Source organism: Hyla sarda, chromosome 12 (genome assembly GCF_029499605.1).
Source record: "Hyla sarda isolate aHylSar1 chromosome 12, aHylSar1.hap1, whole genome shotgun sequence".
Taxonomy (NCBI): Eukaryota; Metazoa; Chordata; class Amphibia; order Anura; family Hylidae; genus Hyla; species Hyla sarda.
The window spans coordinates 40,641,596-40,653,704 of record NC_079200.1 but is presented as its reverse complement, the minus strand read 5'-3'; the positions used below and the strand labels follow the sequence as shown (position 1 = coordinate 40,653,704).

The 12,109-nt window shown below is 43.9% G+C and overlaps 1 protein-coding gene across 1 annotated transcript in view; it reads right to left on the bottom strand.

Moving 5' to 3' along the window:
- ADAM11 (ADAM metallopeptidase domain 11) overlaps positions 1–11,452 on the bottom strand; it is a 106,484-nt gene extending 95,032 nt beyond the window's left edge. The window contains exon 1 of the mRNA XM_056549410.1: positions 11,248–11,452. Within this exon, the coding sequence (XP_056405385.1) occupies positions 11,248–11,305 (58 nt within the window). The 5' untranslated portion in view covers positions 11,306–11,452. The remainder of the gene's footprint in view (positions 1–11,247) is intronic.
- Positions 11,453–12,109: the final 657 nt, after the last annotated feature.

The following is a 12,109-nucleotide window of genomic DNA, read 5'->3' as shown; positions in this document are numbered from 1 at the left end:
ATTGCGGAATTCTGGCGTAAATTCAACAGAATTTCTGTGTTCTCAGAACACAGAATTACACTGAAATTCAAGCCCCATTGATTTCAATGGTTTTCTGCCGCAGAATTTCACAAAATATAAGACTGGTATGCTGTCTGAATGGGACTGCATAATCAATAGACAGAAAATTAACCCCTTAAGGACCACAGGTTTTTCAGTTTTTTCCTCATCACCTTCTGAAAATCATAACACTTTCAATTTGGCACCTACAGACTCATATGAGGGCTTATTTTTTTGCGCCATCAATTGTACTTTGTAATCACAGCAATCATTTCACCACACATTTTATGGCAAACCCAGAAAAAAAATATTTGTGGGGCAAAATTGAAAAAAAAATAAAACAAACGCCATTTTGTAACTTTTGGGGGCTTCCAATTCTACGCAGTGTACTTTTTCAGTAAAAATTACACCTTATATTTATTTTGTAGGACCATACGGTTACAATGATACCCAATTTATATAGGGTTTTCTTTATTTTACTACTTAAAAAAAAATATAACTACATGCACCAAAATTAGTATGTTTAAAATTGTCCTCTTCTGACCCCTATAATTTTTTGCGCATTTTTTGCGCGATGATCTGAAGTTGTTATCGTTACTATGATTGTTTTGATCACTTTTTATACATTTTTTAGGGTATACAAAGTGACCAAAAATATGCAATTTTGGACTTTGGATTTTTTTTTACATGTACGCCATTGACTGTGCGGTTTAATTAACCGTATATATTTTTATAGTTCTGACATTTATGCACGCGTCGATACCACATACGTTTATTTTTATTATGTTTATATATTTTTTATATGGAATTTGGGAAAAGGGGGAGATTTGAACTTTTAATGTGGTTAATGTGTATGTTTTTAAACTTTTTTTAAATTTTTTTTTACACTTTTTGTCCCTTTTAGGAGGAATCATTAGATTCCACATACAGATCAATGTGGTTCCATAGAACCACATTGATCTGTGTGTTCTGCGCTCAATTGATAAAGCCTGGTCCTGTGAGGCTTTATCATTCACAGTGCAGCAACCGACACAGGAGCAGAGGTGAGCCCTCCGGCTATCTCAGAAGTGGATTAAGAGCATAGACAGGATTCTTATGTCTTGATAGTATACAGGGCTTGTGGAGGTCTCAAGGACCTGTGTGAGTAAGCTTGTCACATGTTATGTTATGTTATGCAGTTATATGATTGGTTGTAACATGTACTCCCAGAGAGCACCAGCTTTAACCTATGACCCACAGCTTGACCAATGGGCTTAAGTCCAGCCCCCACTATATAAAGGGGTGGCCATCTTTAATTAGCTCTCTTGGATCTTACCATCTAATCTGAGAACAAGTCTTTGCTGAGGCAGCAAGCACCTGAGGCCTTAGAGTCAAGTGTTCAGCATCTGGAGTACCACATAGATACAAGTCTCTCCAGTAAGTCTACCAGTCTATGTCTGCTGTCACTACAACTAGTCAAGTTCTGCATATAGTACAAGTCAAGTCTAATATTAAGTCAAAGTCAAGTTTATTACAAGTATTGGTCCAGCAAGCTGCAAGGTCCTTCTGGGTACTGGTCACCTCTTTGGGAATTCTGGCCTTAGCTGTGAAGATAATTACACCTGTCTTCTATTCAGTAAAGCCTCCGTTTACCCATAACTGGTTGTGGACTCTTTATTCACTACTAGCCCGTGGGATAGCGGAGAAGCCAGGCGTGTGGTGTTCCGGAACCCGAAAACCACACTGTCGTCACGAACACATAGGGGTTAATACCATACGACCCCCGGGGTTGATAACATCTGATCCCACCACTCTCACCGCAAAACCCCCATGGTCCCGCCATTTACCACAGCAGTGCACCATATTGATATGTCAATTATTTCTACAGAATCCACTCGGAAATGCATTGCTGTCTATGTAGACGGCTCATTTCCAAGCAGTCTGTGTGCCGGCATGTTCTGCCTGATTTCCGTAAGCACATTCCAACATGTGAACATAGCCTCAAGGGGTTATTCAGGAATAGAAATACAGAGCAAATTTCTTTCCACGCCTGTCCTTAGGTTGTGTATGGTATTACAACTTTGCTTCATTCACTTCAATTGAACTAAACTCCATTCACTTTAAAGGAACTAAGCAGAAATGCAACACACAACCTGAGGACAGGTGGGGTGCCATTTTTTTTAATTTATTGTGGATATAGAAGATCTGCTTCCCATACATCTTAGCAGATCAAATGGAGGATCAGATTATAAAAGATAGAAATATTTCCTTAAAGGAGAACTCCAGCGAAAGGAAACTTAAATAGCTGATAGCAGAGGACCTGACCACTGGGACTCTCTGCTATCTCCGGCACAGGACTCCGGCTCTCTCAGTGAGGAGCTCTTGGTAGACGGCACACCCTCTATTCATTCCTATGAGAGCGCCGATGATGCCGAAACTGTACTCCTGTCTTTTTGGCGCTCCCATAAAAATGAATTGAGAGTGTGTGGTCTGCAGAACACACTCCTCACTGAGCCCCAGGTCCCATCCCAGTGATCACGGGTGTTCCACCTACGGTTAGCTACTTACTTATCCCCTTTCCTGTGAATAGGGGATATGTTTATTTTTGCCAGATTCCTCCTTTAAATCTTATTTAAAAAAATGCTCTCTCTTTCCAACGTGCTTCTAAACCTTCTAATCTAAAAGATATACAGGAAAAGACTTACGGTTCCGGTGCCATGTTGTGAGGACACACTGAGCCTGAGCTCTCCCTCCGCTATCCTTATCCCAGCACTATTCACCCGTAATTCTTCACCAGTGGTTCTCCACACCAGCCTAACGTAAGAGGGAAGGTGTATGGATTGTTTACTCCTCCGTGTGGGCCGGAGAAACAACCAGGACAAAGGCCAAGCTTCTGCAGTTTGGGGTGGTGGATCAGACATGGCGGTGTACCCTACTTCCAGCCGTGCAGCCTCGCCCATGTGCTCGGAGCCCACATGATGGCAGGGAGGACAGTCCCCGAATAGACGAGGTCCGCCTGGCGGCAGAAGTGGAGAAAAACGTCTCTTCTAAGGTACAAGAGACGCTTATCAACACAGTACAGTCCACCCTCCAGCAACTTCAGCAAATATGCAGGAGAGGACATTCGCCACAGAGGAAACGCTGTAGGGAGCTACGGGCCGAATTTTGTCTCTGGAGACGCAATGCTGCCGTCTGGCTGACAAGGTCGAGGATCTGGAAAACAGGTCCAGACATAACAACCTCCGTATCGTGGTGTAGCCTTAATGTATCAGCTAAGGAACTCTTACATTTCTACAAGACCTTGCTGCCTAGGGCTATTGGTCTCACGCACCCATGCAAGGTGGAAAGGGCCCACAGACTTGGCCCAGATCAGTGCCCTGGTCAGAATAAAGGCATTCCCCCAGGACTTGAGCAGCATAAAAGACTAAGGCAAGTTATCTTGACTTCACGGATAAGGTGGCTCTGCTGCGGGCCTTTAGCCAGCGCCATGGCAACCTGATATTTGAGGGCTCCAGGCTGCTTATTTTCGGCAGAGGTGACCTGGAGACACAAGCTGTTTGTTCCCTTTGTACTACCATGCACAAATGTGGCAGAATTTGCATCAGATTTGCTCTGCTTTACCCCATTATCTTGCAGGTCTTTTTCAGGATGGCTCGATTGGGGTTTACCAGTATCCGACGGCAGCAACAGAAGCGTTACACTCCCATTTGCCCTCTCTCCAGAGGGAGACAACTCCGTACACCAGATGACAGGGGTGCTGCAGGAGAGATCGCAGGGGTTCCCAGCGGCGGGACCCCCACAATCAGACATCTTATCCTCAATCCTTTGGATAGAGAATAAGATGTCTAGGAGTGGAGTACCCCTTTCACTTCCCGGTGCCCGGTTCCTGCTGTAGGTAGCCTGCCTAGAAGTTGTCCCTTGGACTTTGAGCATACAGGTTTTGGGGAGCGGGGGAGGGGGTGATGTTCTTGAGGTACTGTATAGCTATATGGGGGAAATATGACCAAATGGAGGAAGGGGGGGGGGGGAGTAAAAATGTAACAAAAGAAAAGGGAAATTTACTGTTTCTGCATATTGTTCCATGTACCTCAATTTTCGTTGCATCGTCTGTCTACCATCAGGGACAGGTTATGTAGGGTTTTCTACACCTTGTTAATTCCATATTTGTAGTTCCCAAGGGGGGCCAGAATGGTAAAAAAGGTTTATTAGGTCCCATATTTTTCTTCTCATGCTCACAGAGTTCTTTTTTTCATACTCTGGCCCAGAAAGTAATTTTTTTGCCCAGAAGTTTGCAGGCTATTAGCTGAGGACTTTAATGCAGCCATGGATGTAGTAGAGTACAGGAGGAGTAATTGTAAACAATGCCCTATCCCCAGGCGGTATGATTCTTTGTAACCTCAATAGGCAACGCAAACCTGCCTGATAGACGCCTTGCATGTGCTGCACCCGAAGGCTATTCTTCCTAGGGTGCAGCATATCCATCTAAAGGACATTGTAATTTCTGAACACGTTCCCTGGTTGATGCATCTTACTGACGTTATCCTTAGGGGGTCTGACTTTCGGTGGCAGTTCCCATCAGGCCTAGCACAGGATGAAAGGTTTTAGGATTTGCTTAGGGTGTGGTGGATGGAGTACACTCTAACCATCAGGGAGCCTTCAGATAATCACTAGCTCTACTGGGATTTGGCCAAAGAGGTGCTTCGGGAGGTAAAGGTAATTGCCTCTCAAATTACCTTTCTTGATCAAGCACTTAGACTATCTTTGTACAGTCCCCCAGACCCAACATTAAACAGCACTGGATAGTCGTCAAGGCTTCTTATTTAACATGGGAAGAACAGAGAGATCATTTGTCTAGAACGCAGTTTGAAGCATCCTTATTCCACCACAGGAACAAACCTGCTCGGTTGTTGGCTCGATTTGAAAAATGGACTCCTTAATTCCCAGATCCAAGTACTGAGGGATAGGGGGGGGGGGGGGGGGGGAGTTGGTCTCTGCATAGGGACCCGAGGATGATAAAGGAAATTTTGAAAGGGTATTGTCAGGACTTATATTCTGAAAGCGGGCCTAGTGGGTCGACATCCATGGATTGGCTCGGTATGGCGAATTTCCCCTCACCGACAGTGGAGGACAGAGAGGTGCTGAATGCCCCTATCTCACCAGGGGAACTAGAAGAGGTTATTAAAGGCTTGGCAGTTAGCAGGGCCCCAGGGTCTGATGGTTTCACGGCGGACTTTTTCAAGGTTCTCCTTACTGAAATCTCCCCTACCCTTCTGTCACTTTACAGCTCCTACCTGCAGGGAAAAAGCTATCCCCAATGCCATGAACACAGCCTATATTAAAGTGTTGCCAAAACCGGGGAAGGATCTATTGAGTACAGATGGGTATCATCCTATCTCTTTAGTTATTGTAGACCTGAAACTCCTTTCTAAAATAATGTCGAACAGATTGGCAGTAGTTTTGCTGCACTTGATCTATTGGTTATAGCCGTTCTAGATGAGATTGCATCTGTCGCCAGCCATACTGTCCATCGATGCCAAAAAAGCTTTCGACCAGGTTACATGGGATTGGTTATGGAATGTTTTGCGGCATATGGGGATTGCTGGCCCTCTCTTAAAATATCTTATATCACTTTATGCCACGCCCTTAGCTAGAATATCTAGACAGGGGTGCCTTTCCCTCCCCACTTGCACCGTAGAGGAACACCATAGAGGGGATAGCTGTAGGGAACCTGAGGGTCACCCATGCGTTGTTTGCTGACAATCTCTTGATCTTCTTGGCAAACCCTGTCAGGGACCTAGACACTGTGTTTGACTGGCTGATGGATTTCGGGTTACAATCCGGGCATAGAGTAAATGTCAGTAAAAGTGTACTGTTGGACTTATCTCCACAGTCCGGTGTCCTCTCGGAAGCCATATTGCCATTGCCCATTTCCCTGTCCAGGACTTCCTTGAAATACCTGGGGATTCGGGTGGGCAGATCTTCCATGTAGTTATATTCCCTCACTGAAGATGTTAAGTTTCTCTAAATTATTGTATCCCTTACAGACAATACAGGTCTTAATGAAGAGAGTGGATGTTGCTTTCCTCACCTCTTTGGTTACCAAGTTCATTTGGGCCAATAAGAGACCCCGGATAGCTCTGGCTAAACTTATGTTGCATCAATCTAAGGGGGGGCCTTAATTTTCCGGACAGCCGCCATTAAAACTTGGCGAGCCTCTTGAGACATTGCATATGCTCAGGGGTTGCAATAACTACTCTAACACTGGTATTGAGTCTGCCCTGGCTAGTCCATGGTCTTTGCAGGCTCTACTGCACACCAAAGATGATGCTATACCTCGCCAGCTGAAGAAAAGCTTGTTGCTCAGAGACTCGGTGGCCGCAAGGAAATCCTACATGGCGGCTATGCAACTTCCTTTTTTCAATTATTAAACATATGCCGCTCTGGTCCCACCTGGAATTCTCTCCAGGGAGGGACAACCGGCTGTATCGCCAATGGAGAAGTGCGGGCATGGGAGCACCATCTCCCTTACTGTAAGATTATGGCTTTTCTGAAACCGCGCTAAGGAGATTTGTCGAAAGAACATACCCAAACACCTTTTGATTCCTCGGGAGCTCCTTATCACTCCCTCTCGGTTCTGTATCGCCACATAAAGAGGAAAGGAGCGGATCAAACCCACTCCTCTTTGTTCAAATATTGGGAGTCCAAGTTGGGTAGAGACTCACTGACCTTGCCAATTCTGGAGGGGTGGGCAAAGGTATGAAAGGCACTGGTCAGCGAAATCTGGAGAAACCCAATTTAAAATTATGCACCACGCCACTTATGGCCTCACGTTCCCCCGGAACACATAGAGGATTGCCCGAATTGTGGCATGCACAGGACATACTTGCTTCATGGCTTGGAGTCCTGCCTGCCAGTGAATGATTTCTGGGTAGCCCTATTTGCACTCACTGGTGACAAACTACGAGTCTCGCTCCCACTAGACCCATTCATGATAGTGTTACACATAGAAAAGGATGACACTACAGTAACTTTTTTGATCCACGTGATTATATTGGTCGCTAAACGCTGCCTTCTGGCGCACTGGCTTCAACCGACCATACCTTCCTCGACGGAAGTGATCTTACAGGTTAAGAAATATCTGTTTATTGATGTGACAGAGCTTATTCACACTAGGGAGAAGTCTACGCAGTCCTTTATCAAAAAATGGAAAACGTTTATAGTGACCTTACTTAGTGATGAGGCAATTCTCCAAGTAATGACTCCATTCCAGTACACTTCTTGGTACCTTACCAGGGGTTTGGCAGGGTCCTTAGGACGGTTGGAGATCCCAGATACCTCGGGGAGCTCTTTAGTGGGTTGAGGGTTCCTATCTAATATCCACTCCTTGTTGAACGGTTTAACTAAGCTGCTCTTATTTTAGATTTCATAAAGTGTTGATCTTACCTGCTGAATAGATATTGCTTCTCCTACTGCCTTGCATATCCCTCTCTGAGGCCTTGTTTAAAGGGAAGAGGCTCCCTTGTGAAGACAGTGAAGATGCTCATGGGACATGGGGAGGGTTGGGATGTTTGAGGTTTTATGTTTGTTTTTCTGCTCGTTGCACTGAGCCCAATCTGTATCTGGTCCTAGGGCAGCTATCGTGTATCTCTTTATGTTCCCTTGGCCTTTTCAGCTGTTTACTGTCAGGGGATTGTCCCGGTTAACAGTTATATTGCTTGTAAAATTGTTTGAAAATACTATATATATATATATATATATATATATATATATATATATATGTATAGTAAAGATATAAAGGAAAATAAATGGGCTATAAATTGGCTTTCCACTTTGTCTATGGGCTATGTCTGGTATCTATAAGTCTCATTTGGGGAGATTTATCAAAACTTGTGCAGAGAAAAAGTTGACCAGTTGTACATAGCAGCCAATCAGATCGCTTCTTTTATTTTTCAGAGGCCTTTTAAAAAATTTAAGACAAAATCTTACCGGTTGCTATGGGCAACTGCATCACTTTTGCTCTGGACAGGTTTTGATAAATCTCCACCCATTAACATAAGGCTTATCCCATGGATAGAAGCACTTCCTAATTTTAACTAAATGCATCCTGTATAGGATGTTTTTTATTACGGTGCTTGCTACATGCCAATATACACTCATACAGTTACCTACATCTAGTGCACATTTGGTGGTACCTTTTTTAAACACTCTGGGGGATTGGTTGCACATAGCAACCAATCAGATTGCTTCTTTCATTTTTGAAAAGCAATCTGATTGGTTGCTATGGACAACTCAGCAGCTTTTCCTCTGGATCGGTTTTAATAAATCTCCCCTCTAAGGCTGGGATCACATGTAGTACTTTGGTCAGTATTTGTAGCCAAAACCAAGAATGGGTCCATAGCACAGAAAAAAGTGCAAATCTTTCCATAAAGTTTGTGCTGGTACCCCTACTGACCATATGGTGACCAATATACATGGGAGTCCAGCCTTCTCTCAGTTTCTTTCAGAAACAGTGTCACGCTTGTCCTCAGGTTGTGTGTGGTATTACAGCTTTCATGAAACTGAGATGCAATATCAACAAAACTTTCTGAATCATAATGTAGATATATAATTTATCAATATGTTAATTCTCTGCCGAGACCCCGGACCTCAGATAAGACCTCAGATCAGACTTACCCTAAAAGGACATGTACAGTCCTGGAGCATCAGCGCGGCACTGATATTCTCTGCGCCAAAGTGCGCAGCTCCGGCATTCACAGCGCTCAATCCCGCCTGTCTGATTGACAAGCAGGGAGCGAGTGCAGGCTGACTGAATTCGGACTGATTGCCCAGCCAGGATCGGTCCAAATTCAGCAGTGACGTCACAGCAGGCTGCAGCCGACCACTAGAAGGGAGACCCCCTAGTGGCCGGATTTCAAATAGAAAATACAATATTTTAAACACAAAAAAAATAATTGATGTATATTAAAAATATGTTGTAGTACATAGGTAGTGGTACTACAACATATAAAAAAAGAAAGTTTATGACAGTGCCCATTTAAAGATTTCTGGAGTTCCTATTTTTCAGGAGTGAGCATCCCATTATATCCCATTGACTGGACGGGACTGTATCCTCCAAATCTATATAAATCACGGGGATTCCAGTAGTAAATTTTATCTAGTAATGTGCTATAGAATTATTCCAGATATCATCGAATGCATTTGACTTCCTTGACCAAATACATGACTATATGGTCATACAACACAACATAGGAGCCCCACCCTTTACTACAGTTGTTTCCAAACTGCAGCCCTCCAGCTGTTGCAAAACTACAATTCCCAGCATGCCTGAACAGTTGTCCAGGCATGCTAGAAGGCATAGATCTGCAACAGCTGGAGGGCTGCAATTTAGAGACCACTGCTTTACTGGAGAAGCATCCAGAGGTATAGAAAGATGTAAAATCCAGGATATGGGCGGAATACACATGTACAGTCCTTAGTGCATCCTCTTGGATAAAAACTTTGGTGGCCCCTGCACTTAGATGTCCCAAGAGAAGTACACAGAGCAGGGTACCCCTCACCTAGTAATAAGGAACCACCTCTTCCCACCCAACCTCCAACATAGCATCTATCATCTACCTGATGCATTGCAGTATATCTGCTGATGCTACAGAAAGCCTGATAATGGAGGAGGGGTGTGGGGGGGGGGGGGGGTCTATGGGCCCTTATGGGAATTCTTGGAAAAAATTAAATTGATAAAGGAATTGGTAGACTTACAAAAGTGAGGCTACATGGTGCACAGATTAAGCTGACGATCAGGCATGGCTATAGCTCTCAAATATGGGCTGAAACAAATGTGAAAATGATCATTGCTGATCCTATAACCCCAGGTTGCTCCAGGACAGCTTTACACCTCTTCAATGATAAAACCAATGCAGAGAAATCATGGGAAGATGGCAGTGTATGATGGATGATGGAAGGGATGAGCAATGACAGGTGTCAGGGGAGGGGGAAAAGGGAAGAAAAAGGGTTACAGCAAGGGGAGTGACACTTACATAGGGTACAAGAAGGAGGGTTATTAATGAGGTGCAGGGTCAGTGATCAGGGGTACAGGGGAGGGGCAGCAATCAGATAAGGTGCAGGGTCAAAAGTCACAGGTATAAGCAGAGTGGACTGTGGAGGCGGGAGAGGAAGCAGATGTTTAAGGAAGGATACAGGAGAAATGTATAATGGATGCGATGGGAGAGAGAGGCAGAACACAAGCCAGGGTATAGGGCAGTGGTTTTCAACCTGTGGACCTCCAGATGTTGCAAAACTACAACTCCCAGCATGCCCGGACAGCCGTTGGCTGTCCGGGCATGCTGGGAATTGTAGTTTTGCAACATCTGGAGGTCCACAGGTTGAAGACCACTGGTTTAGGGTGTAGGTAGGATACAGATTGAAGGGTACAGGGTGCAAGCTTCCTAGTCTACAGATCAGCAATAGAAGTAAAATACATAGAAAATTATAGATACAAAATGAAAGGGATGTGCCGCTCACAATCAACTAGCCGAGGTAAGGAGGTTGTACACCTACCGACACCCGGTGTTGGATTTTGGAAAATACAAGAATTTAAATGGTAACCAACCCCTCAAAGCTAGTATCAGAAACCTGATCCATGAAAGAATAATAAATAATTAACGAGAATTAGGATGGTGCTTCAATTCAATGATGCAATATATAAAATGTATTAAAATACAATAAGTACAGGGCCCTCGTGCAGAGGTAATATGAATACAAATAGTGTAAAAAAAAAAAACAATTGTCAAGGTATAAATATACACATAAAGGGTTCTGATACTAGCTTTGAGGGGGTTGGTTACCATTTAAATTCTTGAACTGTATTTTACATAGAAAATTATACATTATCCTACAGGAATGAAGCAGAGCAGCAGGTAGGAGAAAATGGATCAAATGTATCAGTACACAAGAATGATGATGATGATGATGGTAGGTGGGGGGGGGGGGGGCAGCATTGCACCTGTGCACAGGGTCACCACTGGGGGTAACAGGGTATAGCAGTGTTTCCCAACCAGGGTGCCTCCAGCTATTGCAAAACTACAACTCCCAGCATACTAGGAGTTGTAGGTCTGCAACAGCTGGAGGCACCCTGGTTGGGAAACACTGGGGTATAGGCTGCAAAGTGCAGATGACAGAGAATAGAAGCATCCAAGCAACCATCACCTCCCCCCAGCCTCTGCAGATAGCACTCACCCAGCTCTGACATGGCACAGATCACAGCAGCTACAACCCAGAGCAGCTCTAGAAGCATCCTTCATACATAATCACTCAGCCCTGGTAACAGGGCAGAGGCAGCAGCAGGTAGCTTCACCCTGATGCCAGTGGACATGAGCCCAGCTCCTTTGTGTGCCTGTCACCATTGGGCTGCAGTGTGCAGGAGGATGGATGCTGGATCTGCAGTGTGGGGAGATCCAGTATTACCATAGAGGAGACACGTGAGGAAGAATACCCTCCTCCTCCTCCTCCATCACCCCCTCCCCTGCACTCACCCCCTATACCTATCAATCTTCTCCCCTATGGCTCCTACATGTCCTTACATATTGGTAGCTGGTATTATACCATTATGTTACATCCTGACCGTGCAACAATGTATTCACAATAACACAGATATTTACTATTGGCCCATGTATCAGTGTTATTGGGATACATTGTTGCACGTTCAGGATGTAACATAAATAATGGTATAATGTACATATATAGTGCATTTAGTCATGCATGTATGTGTAGCAGGCTGTATGTGTAAATATTATGAATATAGATATTTACTATTGACCCATGTATCAATATTCATAATATTTACATATACAGCCTGCTACACATACATGCATGACTAAATGCACTATATATGTACATTATACCATTATTTATGTTACATCCTGAACGTGCAACAATGTATCACAATAACACTGATACATGGGTCATAAGTGAATATCTATATTCATAATATTTACATATACAGCCTGCTACACATACATGCATGACTAAATGCACTATATATGTACATTATACCATTATTTATGTTACATCCTGAACATGCAACAATGTATCACAATAA